This window comes from Arachis ipaensis, chromosome B03, assembly GCF_000816755.2.
Source record: "Arachis ipaensis cultivar K30076 chromosome B03, Araip1.1, whole genome shotgun sequence".
Taxonomy (NCBI): Eukaryota; Viridiplantae; Streptophyta; class Magnoliopsida; order Fabales; family Fabaceae; genus Arachis; species Arachis ipaensis.
Window position 1 is genome coordinate 33,536,796 of NC_029787.2, and position 24,274 is coordinate 33,561,069.

Below are 24,274 nucleotides of genomic sequence, written 5' to 3' on the forward strand. Positions count from 1 at the left end.
CAAATACACGCATCACATATATATATACATACTAACTCTACACTAGAAATGCTAACTAACTAAATTATGTTATCCCTTGAATATTTACATATTTACCCTGACTCCAACTCACTCTTCTCACTCTTATCCCTTATACCCCCCCCCTCAAACTGAGGTATGGACATGAGAATACCCTTAGTTTGTGTCTGAATCTGTCAAATAAGTGCTGGGATAATGGCTTAGTCAGGCAATCGGCAACTTGATCAGGGGATGGAATATGTGCCACAAAAAGAGATTTCTGATTGACTATATCTCTAAGAAAATGAAGATCCAACTCTAGGTGCTTGCATCTACTATGCAGTATGGGATTAGCAGCTAGAAGACAAGCACTCTGATTATCACAGTAGATGGTAGGCGGTGTAGGCTGTGGTATATGTAATTCACTCAAGAGTTGCTGGACTGAGATGATTTCAGTTTGGGCTGCACACATAGCTCGGTATTCGGCTTCTGTACTGCTTCTACTGACCTTTGTCTGCTTGCTACTCTTCCATGATATCAGGTTATTGCCCAAGTAAACACAAAATCCAATGATGGACTTTCGATCCTCCAAGTCACCTCCCCAATCAGAATCTGCAAATGCAAGAATTCTGAAATTAGTGGATTTGGTAAAAACAATTCCATGTTCTACTGTACCTTGCACATAACGAAGTATCCTCTTCACACTTTTTCAATGTTTAAGGGTTGGTTCATGAGCAAACTGAGACACCCGGTTCACTGCAAAAGTAATATCTGGTCTGGTCATTGTTAAGTACTGTAAGGCTCCAACTATAGATCTGTACTTTGTTGGATTTTCAAATGGTTCTGAATCAGAGGAGTAGAGTTTCAAATCTGTCGACATTGGCATTGGCAAAGGCTTTGAATTATTCATTCCAGCCTTGAGTAATAGTTCCTTGGAATACTTCATTTGAGATATCAAAAGATCTCCATGGAGAAGATAGGTAGCTTCAAGACCTAAAAAATAGTTGAATCTGCCAAGATCTTTTAAAGAAAATTTTCCATGTAATTGAGATATTAAAGTTTCAATTTCCTGTGAATTGTTCCCTGTGACTATAATGTCATCCACACACACTAACAAATAAGTCACATTAGAAGAATTGTGTCTAACAAATAATGACACATCTGATTTAGTACTTTTAAACCCAAACTTGTAGAGAGTATCTGCTAAGGTCTTGAACCAAGCTCTAGGTGCTTGTTTCAAGCCATATATAGCTTTATTTAGCTTACAAACTAATGAACTATTATGATGAACATACCCTTGAGGCTGAACCATGTAGACATTCTCTTCCAGTGTGCCATTTAAGAAGGCATTGTCAAAATCAAATTGCCTTAATGGCCACCCCAAAGAAACTGCAATGGTTAACTCAACTCTTATTGTGGTTGATCGAATTACTGGTGAGTAGATCTGTTCATAGTCCACACCTTCCTTTGGATGAAAACCCTTGCCCACCAGCCTAGCTTTATACCTAAGAATCTCTCCATTTTGATTTTTCTTGATTGCAAAAACCCATTTGCTTCCTATTACTGTTGCATTAGCTGATGGTTCTGTAAGAGTCCAGGTATTACACCTCTCTAAAGCCTAAATTTCTGCGTCCATTGCTCTCTTCCAATGAGGGCAGTTAAGGGCCTGCTTAACTGTAAGTGGTATACTGTAAACAAGATCAACCACTTGTGTGTTGAAGGTTTTTGGCTTGTGTATTCCAGATTTGGCCCTTGTCATCATGGAATGGGTGTTTGTAGGTGTAATGGAGGGTAAACCTCTCTTTAATCCACTAACAGGGATAGGTGAATGGTGTTGAGGCAGAGGTAGGGGGTCTGATATTTGTGAAATTGAAGGTCTGATGTGAATAGGGGAATCATTAGAAGTGGTGTTTGGTGGTTCTGGCAGAACAGAGGATGCTGGGAGAGAGGGATTTTCTATAGAAGAGGGTGAGGATGAGGGTATGTGTATTTCAAACTTAGTGGATTCAGGAATATAATCTTGTGTATCTACAGTAGACTTGATTGCAGAATTAGAAAACATAGAATGATAGGGGAATAAAGTTTCAATAAAGCTAACATGCCTTGCAAGGTAAACCTTACCATTCTTTGTCATGCACTTATAACCTTTATGATTAGGATCATAGCCAAGAAAAAGACAAATCTCAGATTTATAGTCAAATTTAACATTCTTATATGGTCTTAAGAAAGGAAAGCATGCACATCCAAATACTTTAAAGAAAGTGAAATCCGGTGTATGGTGAAATAGAGTTTCATAAGGACTTTTATTTTGCAACACACTAGTGGGTAATCGATTAATGATGTAAATAGATGTAATAAACGCATCTTCCCAAAATTCCATAGGAAGAGATGCTGTAGCTAATAGGGAAAGCCCTATTTCTATAATATGTCTATGCTTCTTTTCGACACTACCTTGTTGGTGATGTGTGTAAGGGCATGACATTCTATGTTGGATACCCTCAGTAACAAGAAAGCTAGTAAAGGGTTTAGAAAGAAACTCACCTCCCTTGTCGGTTTGTAGGGATTTAATGTTGTGACTAGTTTGTTTTTTCATTAGTTTCTTGTAATTTTGAAAGGCTAATAAAGTTTGAGATTTATTCTGTAAAAGAAAAATAACAGTAAATTTTGAAAAACCATCTACAAAGCAAGCATAATATTTATAACCATTTCGGGAAGTCACAGGGGATGGTCCCCATAGATCAGCAAAAACACACTACAATGGTGCACTATACACAGTTTCAGTTTGATCAAAATGCAATCTATGCATCTTTGCCAGAGGATAAATTTCACACTTATATTGTAAAAAAGATACAAAATTTGTAATAGGAATGGAGCATTTATTCATGATGGTAAGCACAGTTTTCATGGCACAATGGCCAAGTCTTTTGTGCCATAGAACAATATTACTATTTACATTACATTGAGTATTGAAAGCAGTGAAATTAGAATTGTTGATGACATTAGAATTACAAAGAGCTTAATTGAAGTTGTCTAAACCAGGAACAACATCATGATGGAAATTAGAATTACAGCTTAAAGCAGTGGCCTGAGTATTAGGCTTAGGAACTCTGAGAGTGTCAAAGGAGTAAACTCCATTTCTAACTATGCCCTGTAGGAGAAAGTTCCTGGTAGCCTGATCACGGATAACACAAAAATCAAGCCAAAATTCAAAGAAAACCCCATTTTCAGCTGCAAACCTGGACACACTTAGCAAATTCTGGGTAATTTGAGGGACATGAAGCAAATTCTTTAAACAGAAAGAGATATTAGTATATTTATCATAAAGGATAAAGGAGCCAGAATTCTTGATGGCAATACCTGTACCATTACCTACAAAGACTTGATTTGCGTCTGTGTTGCTCGCAAAAGAAGAAAGAAGATTTGAAGGGTCTGGTGTGAGATGGTGGCTGGCACCAGAATCTGCAAGCCAGGATGCATCACTCAATGATGAGGATGGGGCAGTAAGAAAGGCTGTTGGTTGGTGAAAATTCGCAGGGGGAGGTGGTGGGTGTGCATTGATGTATGGAATTTGAGGTGTCGTAGAGGGATTTCCAGAATTGGGATTGAACGAATGGTCGAATCTGTGGTAGCAGTTCCATACCACATGCCCTAATCTTCCACATAGTTGACACTGCACTCTTGAATTGGTGTTATTGAAGCCAAAACGTCCACCACCACGGCCATTTCTGCCTCCACGGCCGCGTCGATTGGCGGTGGCACGGTTGTAATCAAAGCCTGATGGAGAATTTTGAACATAATGAGCAGTTGGCATACCAATGTCAGATTTTTTGAAGCGCTCGAGCATCTCTTCATGCGAAAGGAGAAATGCTTCAGCCTCAACAACTCGAAAAGATCATCTCTTTGCTGTGACGGAAGAGATATATACGGCATAATCTTCAGAAAGCCTATCAATGATAGCTTGAAGGTGATCATCCTCTGGTACTTCATATCCCACAGCAAACAAGGAATCCACAATTTTGCGAATTTTGGCAAGGTACTCAGTTGCTGGACCAGTCTTCTTGCAGGATCGTAGTTGACTCTTGAGGCTTTGTACACACGTAGAGGAGGCAGCTTGGAAGTATTCATCTATTTGATTCCAAACATCAGAAAATTTGGATAGATGAATGATTTTATTCTTGAAGGGGTTTGTCATCGAAGCTACCAGCCAGGTTGTGAGGGTTCTATCACGCTTTCGCCAATTCTTGAACTCTTCTGATTCAGTGAGTGTTTTCTTGGTGGCATCTGATGTGAATTGTTCTGGAGCCTTTGATGGATCAAGGTGGGTTTCGAGACCCAAACTTTCAATGGTAAGAAGTGCAAGATATCTCCAAGTTGAGTAATTGTCTTCATTGAGTTTTCAGCAATGGGTGAGGTCTTTTTTGTTGAATCTGATAGCGTGATTTCCATTGTGGATCTAATGATGAAATGGTGGCTCTTGATACCATAAAGGATGCAGCAAGAAGCTATATGTAGCAAGTGTTGGTTTCTTGACAGAGAAAATTGAGAGTAGAAATAAAGGGTAATGGAAAGATAGTGTCTTAAATTTTTGTGAATAAAAATAGTAATTTATCTATTTAATTTTTTAGACGCTGCTCGTTCTTTAATTTGGTCAAATCAAATACTGATGAAGAAAAAGAATTAAGTCAGCTCGATTATTACAACAATGGAGCATTACTCATAAATCGAAGATATGCATGCAAGTATTGGGAAAAACTAGAGTTTGTCATGTAATGTGTCAAGGATGCATTTTTCACAGTGCGTGTAGAAATTCAAACCACAATAGAAAGTGCGAAATGAATAATGATTATAGTTGGATACGGTTGGATTTTGGGGGTTAAAATTTTCTTGTATAATTGGGCAGCAGCGATATGCGAATGGCTTATAATCTTAAATTTAAAATTATAAATTTTAAACTTTAAATGTTTTTTATAAAAAATAAAATGAAAAAATTAATTAATATTAATTAACTAAAAATTAATTTTCTATATTTTTTTTAAAAAAGACAAAATAGTTTATCCTTACTAACTTTTGTGACTGATTCCCGCCTATTTGTAATCTTACGTGTGATAATCTGATCTATAATGCATCATCTTCATGTTCATCAGCAAATCCCTTTGATGCCGGTACAGAATATATATATTGTCCATTTTGATACATGTACACTTTCATTTCGGTGTTTGCATATCATGTATGAATATAGCTTGTCTAGCTCAGAAGATGAAAATATGTTTTAACAACAATCAATACAAATATACAATAGATATCAGAAGAGCTGTCTTCTACTATTTAGTTACATCAGATCAAGTTGTTAAGGAACATGGTCAATCTTTTTCGGCTGCAGCTTCTTGTTCACGCATGTAAACAGCTTACGTTGATATTTCTATATTATTTTGGTGTGCTCAGATATTTTTATTTAATTAATTATTAGAGTTAACACAATTTCCTGAAAATGAACCGTCATCAATGTCACAGCAAGTAGAGCTCAAAGGAATGGATAACTTTGGTCTATGGACCATTTACCTCATTTGCATGCGCTAATGTAATTTTCACACTAAAAATATTCGCTTTGTTAGCTAGATTTTCTTTTAAAATAAGTACTTTTAAAATTAAAAAATTAAATATAAAATAATTTATTTAACTATTATTAATATAAATTTTTATGTTTTAATTTTTTTTTAAAATCTTAATTAAGTTATTTAGACCCAATATATGGTAGTAAATTAAAACAATGCAAAACCAAGGACTATCCTCTTCTTTCTTGTGTTTTCATGAAATTCAAATTGGGTCTTATCAGTTTCAATATAGGAAGAAAACTTAAAGAGGATATCAAATAATGATTACAAAATCTTCAAAAGCTTTATTTATAGGTGGAAACTCAGGTGTAGTCAATTTCATATGAAATTAATATCTGAGAGTCATTAGATAAGTTGACTGATTTGACTAAATTTTTATCTAACAACTCTTAAATATTAACTTCACGTGAAGTCGACTTTACCTGAGTTTTCACCTTATTTATGTAGAGTATTGTAACCAACGTGGCCTAGTTTTTATATAATGTTAGCCGCACATTGTTATTTGTTTGTGAAGAATTAGTTATCAGTTGGAATTAAAGTAGCATAACATAAATGAGAAAGCTTTTTGTATGCGAAAAGTATATTATGGTTTTTTATGGTCTAAGATTTCTTATGAATCATGACTATTTAAATTTTGAACTAATTCTACGAATCTCCAAACATCAACATGCCATCGCCAAAAAATTTTTTTGCACAGGTTATTATTTAGAAGTTGGGTTCATCTCCTTGCCTTGAATTTTATTCAAAGAACCACGCCACTACCCTGCTTCACTGCCTCACCGGAGCACTAACTCGGCATCTCCGCCATAAGTATCCTCCGCTCACTATCACCTCCTATCAGCAGTACCTCACATGCTTCTTTCCTCTCCGGTGCTGGCATCGCAGCGCTGCCGAAGGGAACCATGACATCAGTTTCTGCCTCCCAGCTTTAGGGTCTCTAAAGAAGAGTTTCGGAACGGAGAAGATGTCCAAGTTCACAAGAGCGTGTTAGATCGAAAATACAAAAGAGAGATAATAATTTGGTTCGAAGTTTGAATGCATAACAAGAAGAATAATTTCACAAAAAAAGAGAGAACAAAGATAGTGTTGGTGCTACCATTAATGGTGGTGTTGATATTTTTGTAATGGTAGCAGTAAGCATTATGATGGAAGATGTTTAATTGAAGAGAAGATAGAGAAAAGGATAGTATAAACATTTTATAAGATTATTTTATAGAGTAAATAGCCATTTCTAACAATGAAATATTCGAAAACTAACATTTTTACCCATGAAAAAAGAAAATTAAAGTTATACCCATGAAAGATGAACTTTTGCAGACAAAATTATCCGACCCTTAACAAATTAAATAAAATTTTCAAATTACCCTCTACTATAATTTTAATCGAATCTCTAAAACTTATTCAAGTAATAATTCCAATCTTGAACAGACACAATAATCAGATGGCAAAGAGCTAGATTAAGCTCGACCCTTTCATCCTCCAAGATGAGAGCCTTGGCTGTTGGCTTGGCAAGTAGATCAGTGTGAAATTTCCAAAGAAATGGTGGATTCTCTAGAAGAAGTGAATACATCATCAATCCCTGCAAATTGCAAGACCTTCTTGAAACCCTAACAGCAACAATTCCAAAACCACGAGGAGCAGGCACTATACAGACAGTGACGGAACCACATTTTTTGGTGACCTTGCAGGGAACGGTGTGTAGCTTTCCAATCTTGTTACCCCAATAACCTCTTCTCACAAGAATCACCAAAAGTTTTGCCAATATAATGGCACTGCAAATGGCAGTTGCAATCTCCTTGCTGCACTTAACACCGAGTCTGACGTGACCGTTGGTGCCACCGACAACGACGAAAGGCTTGAAACGGGTTTTTTGACCGGCATGTGTTTGTTTTTGAACGGGCATGATCTTCATGACTTCATCCTTCAAAGAAGGACCAACCAATGTGTCAATGATTTGGTGCTCCTTGATTGGGAGATAGTGGAGGTAGATTTGTTCGAGTCTACTGATCTTTCCCCCTTTTCATGAGGCGACCCAACTTCGTCACTGGAACCCAATTTTCCTCTTCCTTGCGGCATCCACCGCCCCTGTGGCGTCCACTGCCATTGTGACGCCCATCGCAGCCCTGTTGCCCCAACCACCGCGGCCTCTGAAGCCATGCTGGAATCTGCCACGATCTCCGCTGCCGCGTTCAGCCATTGATGAGATGAGAGGGAAGAAAGATAAATGTAGGGTTTGGAATTGGGGGAATAGTGGTGTGAAATAAAATTAAAAGGTAGAGTTAGGTTATATTAAAGGGTAATTTAGGAATCTTATTTAATTTTTTAAGATTTGGTTAATTTTGTATGTAAAAATCCATCTTTTATGGGTATAACTTTAATTTCTATCTTTTATGAATAAAAATGTCAACGTCTGAATCTTTCATAGTTAGAAATGGTTATTTAATCTTATTTTATATTTTTCTAAATGGATCATTAAGATCTAAAATTCTAGTTGGTCCATTGAAGTCATTCCCCATAAATGATTATAAACCTTGACAGAATCTAAGCCAGTAGCATCAACTATTGTTCACCAAAAAAATGATAAATTTTCCCACTCTCTGACATCTAGCTTTCACCCAAGAAAATGATAAAGAATAAGTGAATGATATCTCATAATTTGTTTTTAATAGGACGTCAAAATCAACTGAATTTATTGGATCATTCTATTTATCTATTTAGATAAGTAAATTTTTATCTCTAAAATTATGTTCATCTAAATTTTTAGATTAAATAGACTAAGTCTGATTAATCCAAAAAAATAACGGGTTAAATAGTCAATTCGTTTAGTTTTATGATTTTTTAAAAAATTAGTATTTTTTAATATTTTTTATTCAATTTAAAAATCTAACTTATCGACTAAAAAAATTTTGTTTTAATTTTTTTATTAAAAAAATGACTTTTGGTCAAAATTTTTTTTTAAAAAAAATAAAAACTAAACCGATCAGCTCATTTAACTCGTTAGACTAGCAATAAACAATCCGAATTAAAAAATCACAATCCATAAATAAAGTGAATTTAAACAGACTAACTCATATAACTCGTAAATTTAGGTGGACCAAGTCTAAATGAGTTCCACACCCTTTTGATAACCCTAGTTTTTTAACTTGGTTGGTATATATGGCAGATGAAAAAACATATCACATTCATATATCAATTTCTCCAAATGGGAGTGTTAGTACAAATTCCAACTTGTTGGGAAATTCGACTAGAATATTTGTCGACGGTGTAAGGACTGGACATGAGAAAACAAAACTCTGATTATATGGAGTATCAAGTGTGGAGAATGATCGGAGTCGAAGCTAGAGCAATTTCAAATTAGCAGCACGATACATAATATGAGAATTTGTTGGAGCTAGTAATAGATTATGCAAGAGCATCGAAGTCGAAAGATTTTCAACAGGTGAAAAACAGGCCAAAAAGCAGCTACTATTTTTCTCGTACAATTAGACTTTTGTTTGATTCTCAAGCTGAGTTAAGAACAGGGGTGCGAATTTTGAGGAGCAAACTGAGGAGAGAACGTGGGACTTGGAGACCAAGGTAAGAGAAGATGTGGGATGGCACACTTGAATATCATGATTCTTCATGGTCAAGGTAAGGTTGTGGCCTGAGAAAAAAGAGGAAGTTAGATCGTGGTAAGAGAAAGATCTACAAGCCTATCCTCATGGTTTATAAATAGAAGAAGTTCAAAAGGAATAGGGGACTTCATGAACTCTTCATCATCACACCAAACTCTGCAAAATTTCCAGTCACACTAACACAACAGAAGTCAACGGAGTACAAGTACTACTAAAAAACTAGTTATTACAGACAGATATTTCTGACGGATTTTATCCCACGGAAATACAGACGGAATTTGAGAGGAATTTTTTGTCAGAAAACAAAAAAAATGAATTAGCATAAATTACAGACGGAAAAGAGAATCCATCGATAATTCTATCGAAAAAATTAAATTTTTTTTTCGTGGGAAATGATTACAAATAAAAGATCCGTCTATAATTAAATGGACAAAAATATTGCGTTTTATTAAATTATTACAGACGAAAAATCCGTCTGTAATTTAAAATTTTCCGTCGAAAATATTAAATTAACCCTAATTTTATCCCTACCCTCTCGATCCATTCACACTCCACACACATCAAATGAGTCTCTCCGTCACCGAGTTGCTTCTTCTCTTCGTCGCACCAGCTTCTTTTGCCGCTGTCGCTGCCGCTCGCATCGCAGGATCTCTCTCTGTCATCCCTTGCGTCGCACGGGCTCCCTCTGCCGCCGCTCTCGTCGCATCTGCAGCGATTCGTGAAACTCATCTGAACTTGGTGGAAACTCGGGGATTATTGTTGAATGGCGAAGCTTGAAGCAAAGCTCGGAATGATAGTTGACTCCGTTGGTAACTTCTTCTCCAGCAAAGACCAGCTTCTCCACTAACCGAATCAAATCGAATCAAACACTTTATATATAGGGTTGCATAGATCTTCAATCTTTTGATCTATTTGCACTCCACTAACCAGGTTAGCCCTAACTCCATCCCTTATTTCTCTCGCTAATTTTTCATTCCAAACGCATTATTGTGCAGTGTCGCTCTGGTCTCAAAATTTGATTTGAAACAGTGCCGATTAGTGGTTAATTGCTATCAATTTTGTATAGTTGAACATATCTCGAGAAAAACCATCTAATTTGCTAAATATAAGAAGTTAAAGAGGGCCAAATATAATTGGAATGCTTAGAAAAAGTAGTTCTTGGTTTTTTAAGACTCTTAGGGTTTTCTGAATTCAGCATTGTGAAATCGTGATCCTTTGATTCTGCTATTACTGTTATGCTGGGTGAACTAGTTAATTCATATATAAATTCGATTCACAATATTTAGATATTTTGGTCAGCTTCTGGAAACGAAAGCTTATATAAGGAACCAGCTCCAGATTGCTATAGCATGTTTATATTCATTCCCTGGCCGTTACTTTCAATATAGACCGGTGTTGTCCAATATTGTTGTAGGCTTGCAGCCACTCCTTTGTTGTTTTGTTTTCTATGTTAGATAAGTGGTTAGATCACTCTAGTTATTAGTGCATCAAATAATTGTTTGTTGATTATTGTTTTTGGTGTGATTAAAAAGTGCTCCTTTTTGCATAAACTATAATATTTTGAATTTTTATTCCTTTTGATTTCCATTTATACTATCAAATGATGGTAGTATGTCTGATGTATTGCATAACACTTATGATTATGAAAGGGCTCTTTATATTGAAACCAATATAGGTGATGAGTATTTTGGTGAAAAATAAATTTCTCCCAAAACACACAAATCTAACCGGCAAGTGCACCGGGTCGCATCAAGTAATAAAAACTCACGGGAGTGAGGTCGATCCCACAGGGATTGATGGATCAAGCAATTTTAGTGGGTGATTAGTTTAGTCAAGCTGACATTTAGTGAATTGTGTGAAATGTAGCCAACAGAAAGTAAATTGCAATGAATCTTAAAGATGCAAAAAGTAAAATTGCAAGTAAGTTAAAGAACAAGAAAGTAAAAGAGAGAGAATGAAACAGAACACCTTCAATTCTCCACCCAAGATTTAAAAACAAAGAAAAGAAACTTAAAGAGAGAGCTCTCAAATTCTAGTGCTCCCTAGTGGAGCCAGCCTCCCTTACAAATATGAAACAGATGCCTTATATAGGCTTTACAAAATGGAAATGAAAATGAAATTAAAAACAAATTACAATTAAATGAAATTCCTATTTTATATATTTCTTGTGCCTTTGAGTGATGATCATTTGGGCCCTTGCTCTTGATGGAATTGGGTTGATAAATAGATCTCAATTCCTTCCTTGATCCAACAGAGAATAATTGCAGAAGAAAATAGAGAAGAAAGCAGTAAAGAGAGTTTTGATTCAAATCACAATTCACTGAAATTATGCTGACAAGTAAACAGAGAGAATTCTCAAGGCGAGATTGAAACAGAATTTCTTCAATTCTCAACCCAAGATTCAAAAACAAAGAAAAGAAAATTTAAAGAGAGCTCTTGAATCCTCGTGCTCCCTTCTGGAGCCAGCCCCCCCACAAATATGAAACAGATGCCTTATATAGGCTTTACAAAATGGAAATGAAAATGAAATTAAAAACAAATTACAATTAAATGAAATTCCTATTTTATCTATTTCTTGTGCCTTTGAGTGATGATCATTTGGGCCCTTGCTCTTGATGGAATTGGGTTGATAAAGGCCTTGGTTGATTGCTCTTGGAGTTTGGAGAGGAACCGAATTGAACCGGGTTGAGTTTGCAAAAGTTGGACCAAAAGTTGGAGCTAAAGTTAGGGGTCTAACTTTGGCTCCAACTTTTCATAGCAGCCCACAAAGCCTGCTGGTATGAACGTTGGTGCCAACGTTAGGGGTCTAACTTTGACCCTAACGTTGGCCTCCCTTATGCACATTTATGGCGCCAACTTTGTCCTTTGTAACCATATGCCAATTTATTGAAATTTAAACGAAGCAAGGAAAAGAAATGTACCTACTGTCTACCTGTTCTTTACTTTCTTCCTCTTCTTCCAATTTGTTAAGAGAAATGACTTCAAAGGAGGAGAAGATTCAGCTATTACCCCTTGTCTTGGTCTCTCCTCAGCAAGCTTTCTTTTGTACATGGCTTGAATGAGCTTGCTTGCTATTGGTCCAGGGGTTGGATTGCTTGTGGTTGACCTCCTCTTGAATGTTGTCCTTGGTAGTTTGGTCACAATCCTCTTCTTGGTGCTTTTGTTAATTGCCTTCACTTCTTTGAATCCATGTTTTGGTGGTTGTGTGATTTTTGGAGTTTTGTATTCATCCAGAGCCTTTTGTATTGGTGGTTCCATGAACTCCTCCTTTATGTACTTCTCTGCCTCACTTGAGTTTGGAATGACTTCTTCACTTTCTTGCTCCTCCACTTCCTCTTTTACCCCTAACATTTGTTTCAATCGCTCTATCATGGATGCAGAAAGTAAATGGGCAGAAAACTTAAAGAACAAGAAAGTAAAATAGCTGAAACTTAAATTGCAAGAGAAGTAAATTGCATGAAAAGTAAAGGGGCTGGGGTGTTGGAAATTAAAAAGAGCAATAGATCACGCAACTAGAAATTTAAATTGCAGGACGAATAAAGGAAATTGGATGCTGGGAATCAAAACAGAATTGAAATTTTGAAGTGCAGTGAATTAAAAGCAGCAAGAAAAACAAAGAGAAATCTCAGAGAGAGAATGAAACAGAACACCTTCAATTCTCCACCCAAGATTTAAAAACAAAAAGGCTAACTTTTCACCCAAAAGATTTTGCTTCCTGGTTCAACTTATTCCATTGTCCTCTCTTTACTCCTAGCCATTCCTTCTTGCTTCACCCTTTCTCCAAGCCTTCTTCACCTATCATTAATCAACCAAACACATCAAAGCTATGCTCAAAATCATGAGATATTCATTCTTTCATAATATGTGACAATTTTAGCATAAAACCTCATGAAATAGCATGAATTCATACATGGTTGATTAAATCAAAGGAAGCATAAAAATCTACCCACTTGGCTTGCTTATGGCTCAAGAAAGTGCATAAAACCTATTGAAAATAAAGGAAAAAGGCATAGAAAAACATGACATGATGACATGTCATCAATAGGCCATACTAAATTTTAATTTGAACCTCTGAGATTTCAACCAATTTTGCTAGGTTAATGCAATCTTCAAAATCTCAGAATTAACAATCATAGGTAGATTTTAGAATAAATCTCCTGTTATCTCAAAAACTGTGTGAGGATGAAGTGGGAGAAAATGTTAATTATTTGGTTTTTCTTATGAATATTTTAAACTTGTTTGCATTATTCAATATTTCAATTAGAATTCATCTGATACGTATGTCTTTCCATTCTTCATTAACTTGGTTGAAAGGAATTAGGAATGGACATTAGAAACCTTGCTTACTTCACTTTTTGTCTGCAGGCTTGTTCCTGTAGGGAACACAAAGTTCGCTAAAGATGCTGCCTTTGCCTACAAATCTTTGAATCTGCGTGATGTAAAAGCCTCTTTGTTCCTTTTTATTACTGGACACAGAGTTTGCTAATTGCCACACGATTATTCTAATGCAGACCTCTCCGAACAGAGCAACTAGAACTTTCATGGATTTTGAATCAGTGGCTCAGGCCATGGATGGTATTTAACTCTTTCAACCATGTTCTCGTAGTAGCTGTACTAGTTTTTATGACTTCTTTTTTGTTCTAATTAATTGTTTATAGTTGTGGTATTTTTCATTTTCAATTGATTGAACCTCACTTTGGCTGCTTTTGGTTTTGCTTTAACACTTGGAATATCATAAAACTGAAAAGTGATAAGAACATAGTGATAAGCACAGCCTTTGTGTTGCTGTGATGGTATTTTTGCTTTTGCTTTAGTTAGCATTATCATTATAGTTATTAATATTGTTTTTAAGGGTGGAGAGTGTTTTGCGTTGTGTTTCATTCTGTATTTCATTCCAATGCATGAGCAAGTTTGTCATGGTCGCGGAGTCCTGACAGTTAAAAGCTTAGGGTTTGCTTGGTTTTATATTTCCTTTACAAAATCCTATAAACAGGAAACAACTTAGGTGACAGATTCGTATTTCGTAATTAATTTTTAGAGTTTCGGGATTAGTCTTGATAGTTAGTTGAAACTTAGGATATGTTTTAGTTTTTTTTTTTTTACATTTACAAAATCATATAAGCAGGAAACAAATAATGTGAGAGGTTTATAATTGATATTAAGGATTTAGGGTTTAAACCTTAAAGTTAGAAACCCATGTATAATTTTGTATTTCCTTTATAAAATTCTTTAAATAGGAAATGTTATAAAAATAATGTGGCAGGTCTATGATTAACATTGAAAGCAAGATATTCTGGAAATAATTATATGAAAGTAAACAAAGCCTTTAGAATGTTAACTAGCCTTGTACATTGATTGATGTGTTGTGCACCTTCTAGTTTAGCAGCAGTATAGTAGTGACGTGAACTTCTGCTAGTGACTGTAAACACTGAATGAAGAATGATCGGACTCTTCAGATTGAACTTATTATATTTAGATGCAATGAATTTGAATTATTATATTCTTTGGTTTGTTTAGAAGGGTTTCCTAACAATTTGAAGAGCCCTAATCCTACTTTCTAGTTGTAATGATGCTTTCTTTCACACAGATTTGAAGAGCCCAAATTTTTTAAAAGATATTTATCCAATTAGTGGGTAGAAGAGAAGACTGGTGGTCGAATACCTGCACTGTTGCTTCTGTTTCCATTGAACTTTTTGTTCCTCTATTGATACAGAACTTCCAAATTCTGCTTCAAATTCAAGTGATCAATTAATCGATCCTCTGTTTTCGTTTTTTTTTTTTCACCCTCCAGGTTGGAATTGAAATGCAGAAAAAAGCAGCATTGCCGTTGAGGGACGCAAAAAGCGGCAATGCGAACAAGATGAAGGCTCTGTGCGGCAAGGAAGCTTTGGTGAAGCTTCTGTGCTGTTCTCTCAGGTTCATTTTTGCAAAAATCTCTCCTTTTTTATTTTTTGGTTTCCGTTACTATTTGGTTGCTGAGAAATCATAGGAAATTAAATTCTGCATTTTTTTTATAGGTCTCACTTTTCAGTTTGATTGGTTAAATTAGCTTGACACTTTTCTTTTAACAATGTTTTGGTTGCAAATATAGAAAGAAGAAAGTAAAGAACATGAAGGAAGTTTTATATCAGTGTCCTACTCTGATAACCGGTTTGGATATGAAAGAAAAGAAACTAAAAAATGATCTGAAATCATGAACTCATGTTCTTTGAATTTAGTAAATGGATAAGTTAGGATTTTTATTTTTTGATGGAATGTCAATTACCTTCTCACCCCCTCTTTTGGTGCAGGAAGAGATTGTTTTTGTCTTATGCCTACTGGAGGAGGCAAGTCGATGTGTTATCAGATTCCTGCACTGTCCAAAATAGGAGAATCACATTCATATTTCCTAATATATACAGTTGTGCATCTTTGTTGAGCTGAATTCTATGTGGTAATTCACTTGATTTTTGCATGCTAGGCATAATTGTGATTTCTGACTTTTGTTCTGTTGACAGCCTTAATGGTAGGCATATTTTCAGCTTGATCCATTTTATTTTACATTTTTTTTTGCTATATTTAATTTCTAAGTTGGGGCTTTGCTATATTTAAGTTCGTTTGACGATTACAAATCACTTTCATCACCATGTTCCTGATTCAGCACTAATATCTTCTTTTTTCTTTCTGTTTTACTTTTTAATTTTGAAATATACAGGGTGATTACATTAAAGAAGGCCAAGTAATAGGGTATCTGGATCAGTTTGGCACTTCACTTCCTGTTAAGGTGATTTTTCTTAGCCTATTTAATTGTGAGTAATTCTGAAATGTTTACTTCCTACTGACCTTTTTCTTTTTATCTTTTTTTGGGTTAAATTTAAATGTTGCAGTCAGATGTGTCTGGAGAGGTGTTCAAGCTACTCTTTCAGGATGGAAGTAGTGTCCACCGGAATTAAGTTATATAATATACGACTTTTGAGATAGTAGTAGTAGAAATGCGATTCAGCTGGATTTGAAATAAAGACACTTTTAAGTTTTCCTCCAGTAAGTAATGATGACAAAATCAGGATTAACATGGTTCATTATAAATTAGTAAATTAGCATAAAAGTTTGCTGCTGGGGGTACGAGTTTCATGGGTTGCTAACTAACTTAATGCTTATGATCTACCTCTCCAATGTCCTTTTGATTGTTATTCATGATTTCCTGCATCCTGCCTAGTGCCTAGTTGCAACTTGCAACTTGAAACCACCAAGACTAAGGTGCAGTTTGATATTCATAGTTGTGATGAATTTCTTATTGTTTTTCTGTTTATGATTTATAGAGGCTGTTGGTTATGGAGATCCTCTTATGGATGTCTTGCCTTCATTCCAGAATATCAAGTGATGAGTCATGTGGTATCATTTGTTGAGCAACTGATATGACAAATTCATTTGTAGTCTGGTTATTCTTTCTTTTCGGCTGCAAATAAGTCAAGAAATAATGAATGGTACCGCTATATTGGGCAAGGAGTCCTTTATAAGAATTTGCACGAGTTGTAGAAAAACTAGATATGGTAGTGCTTACTACTTCAAGGGAGCATCTTCTATCTGCTGAGAGCAAGGGTATGGTAGTGCTTACTACTTCAATAGTTTTAGCAAGATAACCGTGTTCTAACTTGTAATCTTGGTTGAATCTTTTTAGGTTTGCTATGCAGAGATATAAGTCCGTATTGATTTCGTTTCTATATTAACCTGACTTCAGAGATTGCTGAGCAAGCAAAAAGACGTGCTGAGGTTACAAGGTAAGCTTTCACTTTAGTTCACTACACTTGTATTATATAATGTTGATTAATGATTGAATAAAGGATAAATTTAAGATGCCAAGATCGGGTTCTACTTGATTCTTTTTAACACATTAGTTTTATAGTTGATTTAACCAATTCGGGTTTTAATTCTATTTCAGTCAGAAGATGCCAAGATCAACTTTTAATGTGGAGCTTGATGTTGCCAATGCAACTTGGTTATCCATTAATATTTTAGATTATCCCATCTTTATGTGCTAAGTGTAATTTGTGACATCAGTTAATGAAGGAGATCCATGTAATATTGGGATGGTCATCTTATTTTTGTGGGGTATCTTTTTATTGAGACAGTGAGATATTGGATAATGGTGTTGAAAAATAACATCCAATTTTATAGGTATCGTGTAATGAATATTATGTTTATCTATGAATATTATGTTTATCTATGTGATTTTTGGCTTTCTTTTTTTCAATTTACATAGAGTAAATTTCGAAAACAAATATAAAGTATTTATTTTGCAATGAAAAAATTTTAAAAAATTCTATTTTACCTTACTGACAGATTTACAGACGGATTTTTTGTCTGTATTCAGAGTGTGGGATGATTTTCCAAGGTTCAAATTACAGACGAAAAATCTGTCTGTAATTATAGACAGAAAATCTATCGGAAAATTTGTCTGTAATTACCGACAAAAAATCCATCAAAAAGTTCGACGCTTCAAGGAAATGAATGGGAGAATTTACCGAGGGAAAATCCGTCGGAAAAAAATTCGTCGGTAAATAGTTTTCGACAAGGCCTTTACAGAGGGACAAAATCCGTCAGTAACCAAAAATTTGTCTGTAATAAAGACAATCTATCTGTAAATCTATGTGTATTAATCCATTTTCTAGTTGTGAAGTATATATGAGTGTCTGCAGTCCACTTTTAATTTAATTTATTTCTTTTGTGTTTTTCTTTCTTTTATTCTTTTTGTTCTTTCTTTTTTTTCTGTTAATTTATTTTATTTTACTTTCCTTTGAGCATTTTTTCTTCCTCTCTTTAAGTATTTGCTTTCTTTTAAATTTCAATTATACTCTGCCATTTAATTAAAGCTTTCATTTATTTTACATACTTACTTTATTTGTTACAATTTGTCACAAGTATGTTGACACGGTTTGTTTCGACACAAACACTAACTAATTTTCGAGTCGAGCCTACTCTTTTTCAAATGAGTCATATCTACTCTCTAAACTGAGATCTTGATACAAGCTTGATCCAATATTCTGTCGAGGTTGCCAAAAGCAAGTGAAATAATTTGGCATGCCTGGTGGGACTCTAGTAGGGGTGGCAAACAGGCTAGCTCGCCCCGCTCCACCAAAAGCCCACCCCGCCCTGCCCCGCCTAATGGCGGGTTGGAGGGCTAAGCCCGTCAATTCTTTTTTTAATTATTTTTTTATTAATAAACTATTAAATATTAAATAATATATATAACTTTATAACTATTTCAATAAATTTATAATTAATTTCTAAAGATATAAAAAAATTATAATTTCTAAATTCACAAACATTAAAATATTTATAATTCTAAATATGTAACAAATATAATCATCAACCAATTTTTTGAAACAAAATAATAAAACTAACATTGTAAAAAAATAAAACAAACATTGTCCAAAATATATAAATAAACATCTTCAAGACTCTAATCAATCAAACATAGAACATAATCCAAATTATAACTTAGAACATCTTCAATTATCATCTTCAATTATAAAAAAAATGACGGGCCCACCGAAGAAGCCCGTCCCGCCCTGCTGAAAGCCGCCAAATCCCGTGGATTAGCTAGGCAGTGTAGGTTAGTTAGGCTTTTCAATTATGAAGGTTTTAAATTTTCAACCCGGCCCGCCTTTTTTGGTGAGTTACGCAAGCCAACCCGGCGGGTGTTTGCCACCTTTAGACTCTGGGTTAAGTAACATGTCAAATTTTGCATGCAATTACGCAGTAACAAATTAAAAATGTCTGATAGAGCCTCTACTTCGACGGATATGTCAAATAATGAAAATGGTGAAAACACAAGAGGTTCAGAGGCAGAGGCTAGCCCATCAAGTCGGAGGACCCTGCGATCACAGAGGAAGTCCCTTCAACTGTGTCCAGTACATGACCTCCATATGGATTGCCTCCAAATTACTCTCCACCAATAGAAAATCCTAACATGGGATTTATGGGAGGTACGACCAATACAAGGAATAATCTCTTGTATAACTTGATACCTCATGCAGGTTACCCTCCAGTAGCTATACCGACTCACTATAATCCTAATGTGGAAAATTATAATGCTTGTCAATATTTGATGAGCAATCCCCCATATTTAGTGTCAGTGCCTATGTCCTTGCAACCTAACGTGGTAATGCCAAATGTCGGTTTGACACAAGGTACAGGGGCAACCCTAGTAAAGTTTCCAGCTAGTAGAGGACGTGGCTTCATATTTTCAGAAATGTCGAGGCAAGTTTCTGTCAGAACAACGTCTCCTAACATGGTTAAATCCTTGCCTGTGTTTAGACAACAAATTGAGAATAATCATCACGACTTAGTCAATATGCTTACACAGCAGATGGCTACAATTTTAAATCCCATAATGAAAAATAATAATGTAAGAATAGAGCATATAGCTCGACGTGTCAATGATGTTGTAGGAGTAATCAATCGATCGTTTGTACCATCAATAGGTGGAATGCTTACTAATAATCCTCTGTAATGTTAAATAGAGGAGATGATTCAAATAGAATTTTGAATGAAGTAAGAGTAAACAATGCTGCTCAAACCTATGGTCAAAATATAACTCTGAATAAAGCAAGGTTAAATATAGGGGTGACAAATCAACCTTATTTTATATCTCCATTTTCAGACTATGTTTTGCAAGCTAAACTCTCTAAGGGAGTCAAAACTCCCAAATCACTCACTAAATTTGCAGGGGAAAGCGAGGAATCGATGGTCGAGCATATAGCTCGACATATAGTCGAGATAGGTGAGCTAGCTAACAATGAGTATTTGAAAATGAGATACTTCCCTATTCTCTAACAAAAAATGTCTTCACTTGGTTTTTAAACTTGCAACCTAACTTGATCCATAGTTGGGCTCAGTTAAAGAGAAGTTTTCATATTCAATTCTTTAGAGGTGAAATGAAAGTAACTTTGTTTGACTTATTCACAGTAAAGAGAGAAAAGCGGAGTCAATCAACAACTACTTGATACGATTCAAGAATATGAGAAACAAATATTTCACTCCTATTCCTAAACCTGAAGTAGTCAAGATGGCCATAAATAGTCTCGACTTTAATATTAAAAAAAATTAGTAAATCAACAATTTTAAGACTTGGCTCAGTTAGCTGATAAAGTACAACAAATTGAAAAATTAAATAAAAAAATAGGAACTTGAGTCAAGTAAAAGAAAATCTTTCTTTAATAAGAAGGTGAATTATGTCAACTGTATGAGCGAGGAAGAGTCAAACAATGAATTTGCCTTTGCTGCAAAATTAAAAGATGGACCTCCATATGTGTGTCGATCTCTTAATTCAGCAACAGACAAAACTCCTTTGTCAAGAGAAAGAAGTTACTCTTTCAATTTGACAAAAGGTGAACAAATTTTTTACATGTTATTGAAGGATAAACAGCTTGTACTACTTGAAGGAAAGAGATCTACAAGAAAAAGCAATATTTGTAATAAAAAATATTGTTACAAAAAATCAAAATTTTGAAACAAAAAGGAATTTGTAACAAAAAAAGAGCCGTTGCAGTATGTTTCATTACAAAAAGTTTTTGTAACAAAAAATGGATCTGTTACAATTCAAAGTAATATTTTGTAACAAATTTTTTTGATACAAAAACCGAAATTCGTTACAAAAGTGATAACAAATTTTGATCTTCAAAATATTTTTGGTAACAAAATATTTTTTCCTATCGTAAATTTTGTTACAAAATATAACTTGATTTTGTAACTTTTTTTCTTTAGTTACAAAAGTACAATATTTATTTTATAACAATTTTTTAATAGAAATTGCATGCATAATTTACCAAATTATCTTTTTAATTAACTAATATATTAATTACTTTACTGAGCAAGTCGACATTTATATAATATGTAAAAACATAGATAATTCAAACATGCTTCATTTAACTCAAATTATTTTAAAATAAAATAACATTAGTGTCTACATTGATTAGTTCTACAAGTTATATTTTTTACACTAGTTCAACCAAAAGTTAAAAGTCTAACATAGATTAATGTCTCTATGAATCAAAATATTCTTGAGTCCTTTAGGTAGTATGTTGTCACCATTTTAGCACTCCTGTAAACGAAAAAAATCGAAACAAAAAATTAGAAACAAGATATAACACTAATTATAATTTTTTCATTAACGTTTATCCATAATTTTCCTAACACCAAAAAATATAACACCAAATTAAAGACTTCAAGACTGTTTACCTGATCACGTCTAACAACTTGAAATATTCTTTCTTAATAAATCAGAAAACAGCTAGGGACAAAGCAGAGGGTTGCTTCCCTCCAATGTGTATCCGTTTATCTGAAAGCTGGACCTTAAAAATGTGAAGAAAGAAAGAAGATGTCTGCAAATTAAAGAGAGAAAAAATGAATTGTATTAGGAACATAAACACCATATTATCACTTATCCAAAATAAAACCAAATTTGTAGACAGACATTTGGATTTACCAAAATATTTATAAATAAAGCACAATATAATAATTTCAAGACACAAGTTTGTACGTTTGCAAAGGCAATTGCTAGGAGCCAGAAGCCAGGAGCCTTGCCATCACCCTGAATAATCTAAATGCTTTTGTATTGAGATGGTGAGGCCTTAGGGAATATGGTTGCAAAATTCCTGATAGCACTCCAGAACTTGTCTATTTTTGACTTCACCTCAATTTCTGCCTCAAGCTTTCCAACAACACCAGCCATTCCTTGTATCGAGAGAGAGAATTGTTGTGACTTATGATAAGAACCTCCTACAAAATTTGCACATATATAATTAATAATGGAAATGATTCAAGTGTTCCAAATATAGTATTGCAATCACTAGCTAATACAAGAAGTCAAAGTAGTTTTAGTGCCAATAACATTAGGATAAGTTCAAATATAGATGTGTTTATGTGAAGTTGATAATTAAAAATCGTTAATTACTTTGCCAAATGCTATTAGGAGATAAGGTTAATTATTATAATTTCTAGGGTTAAATATAAAAATTAATCATACAAAACTATCTCATAGCTTATACAATTATTTATTAAAAAAACAAAAATTATTATAAAAATTTTCTATAGAAGACCATTTCTCTGATCTAGTTAATCATTTCTTGAATATATTTGTCCAACAAATCAAATATTTTTATTATTGTGAATTTGGGAACAAAACAAATGCCCTAAATGAAATTGAACATATGATATTTTACTAGTATCTGGATATAGACATGAATAAACAAGTAACCATAAAGGTTTTAACTGTTCTTATTTTAGATACAAAGGCTAATCCAACAAGCTTTCTAGATCTAAAATAGATTGAGCAAGCAGCATTTTTCTTTTCACAATATAGCCTACTAACAAATTTCATTTTAAAATATTGAAATGTTTTGTAACAAATTTTTTAATATTTTGTAACAATAACTAATTATTGTTACGAAAAAAGCATAATTTGTAACAATTTAAAATTTGATACAAATTTTTTGTTACAAATGCTCCATTTTCTTGTAGTGAGAATGCCATTTGTTTATAAAATTAGAAATAAAATTTTTTGTAAATTTCATCAAGCCTATGGATGTTATACTAATAATTGTGTACGTTTTAGAGACTTGATACAGAAGGCTATTGAAGATGGTCAACTAAAGTTTGCAGAGAAACTTGAGATGAAAGTGGACTCTGATCTTTTCCAGGTCACATTAAACTTTCTTGAAACAAAGAAAATAACTTTCTCGATTAACATGGCTTCTGTCGAGCCTATGGAAAAAGATGATCAGTTCAAACTCGACATATTCAAAGCAGAAAGACCGTAGGAGAGGACTTGTTGGATTTTTTGCTAAGGCAAAAGGAAGAAGAAGGGAACATTGCTATATGCCCTCGATGCCGCGCTTTGTTCGATGCATCAGGTGCCAAGGCTTTCGACTCTTACAAAAAGAGTAGAGAGCGGGTTTATCAAGAAGACATGAGGCAAGGCCAAGTAAAGCAGGGGGTAAGAGTCGATACTCTTCTGCTGCTCCTGTCAAACAGCAGATGCGTACTATTATCACAATTGATTAGAAATCCCAAGAGATGTCAAATCAAACTAGATTCCATCCCTCTAGTGTGTTAAATAACAAATGGGCACAAAACAATGCTCCAAACTACTCGAGGAATTACATTTTCAACGTTCCTAGAGGAAGTTTCGAAAGTTGAGCTGGAAACCAAAAAAGAGGTGTTTCTCGATGAGGGACAAGCAGAAAAGGTGGTGGATAATTGTTCTTTTGAATTTGAATAGATTTGGGACAAAAGACAAAGGCATTAAGCCATAAAAGCATAAAGGCCACATGTTCACTATCAGTCACGGGATCACCCTCGAATCCCATATTGTTCTGAATAAAGCCCGACACAAAAGTCGAGTCAAAATTGATGTCGAAAATATCATCGGGATATTCTGTAGCCCATGACATACATTCTTCGTCGGAGGCTATGCCAGTCAAAGCAGAAACTTCCAGCAAAGTTGGTCCCATCATTCCATAAGGAAAATGGAAGTTATTGATAGCAGGGTACCAAAAGTATAAACTAGCTCGTAAGAGGGGTGCAGTATAAGAGAGGTTAAAGGTAGCTAGTTTTAGAGCATAAACAATCCCTAGTGATTTTCATGTAGGTTTGTAGGTCGGGGCCAACCTCAACATCTAAGTCGAAATAAGGGAACTGGATTCCTTTGGAGAGGCAGTCCAAAAGACCCGACTAGCGAAATAATAAGCCCTAACGTTTTTGCAAAAAATTAGAGGTAGATGCTCAGGGGGAGATGGAAAGAAAGAAGAGATTGACTCAACTTGTTCTTGAGTAGAAAAAGGCCCTAAAAAGGAATACAAATGGCCAGTAACCTTGAAGGGAAGTGGTTTCAATGTCCGAATTGGGGGCTCTCAAGCTCCCATCTTCGTTGTAGAATTGTGCCACATCAGCCATTAAGGGAGGAGGAGGGATGATTTGAATATTATCATCTTCTTCACCATGTAGGGAGGTAGCTGGGTAGTTGGTGCCACACCAGTGCAAAAGTTGCCGCGATAGTTGTAATGGCTGGAA

General features: G+C 34.8%; 1 protein-coding gene, 2 long non-coding RNA genes and 1 pseudogene across 4 annotated transcripts in view; 1 reads left to right on the forward strand and 3 right to left on the reverse strand.

The window, feature by feature from the left end:
• On the reverse strand, window positions 3,014-3,841 carry LOC107632877. The gene has a single exon (XM_016336515.1). The coding sequence runs from the start codon at window positions 3,839-3,841 to the stop codon at window positions 3,014-3,016; it is 828 nt and encodes a 275-aa protein (XP_016192001.1).
• Window positions 6,894-7,942, reverse strand: LOC107630188 (annotated as a pseudogene).
• LOC107630189 lies at window positions 9,983-17,431 on the forward strand. 2 transcript variants are annotated; one of them, XR_002359150.1, is made up of 9 exons: window positions 10,450-10,898; window positions 13,269-13,798; window positions 15,015-15,139; window positions 15,514-15,656; window positions 15,918-15,986; window positions 16,090-16,135; window positions 16,522-16,801; window positions 16,881-16,980; window positions 17,142-17,431. It is a non-coding gene; the product is annotated as an uncharacterized LOC107630189 (long non-coding RNA). The 2 variants fall into 2 exon arrangements; XR_001618176.2 differs by lacking the exons at window positions 10,450-10,898; window positions 13,269-13,798 and adding an exon at window positions 9,983-10,153.
• The window catches only part of LOC110270092, a 5,507-nt gene continuing 2,344 nt past the window's right edge, over window positions 21,112-24,274 (reverse strand). Inside the window, exons 2-4 of the long non-coding RNA XR_002359151.1 lie at window positions 21,744-21,982; window positions 21,443-21,585; window positions 21,112-21,305 (exon numbers count right to left, since the gene is read on the reverse strand). This is a non-coding gene — a long non-coding RNA (uncharacterized LOC110270092). The remainder of the gene's footprint in view (window positions 21,306-21,442; window positions 21,586-21,743; window positions 21,983-24,274) is intronic.

What these genes read in the sequence shown, in the direction of transcription:
- LOC107632877 (XM_016336515.1), bottom strand. Translation starts at nt 3,841, where the DNA reads ATGCTCGAGCGCTTCAAAAAATCTGACATTGGTATGCCAACTGCTCAT.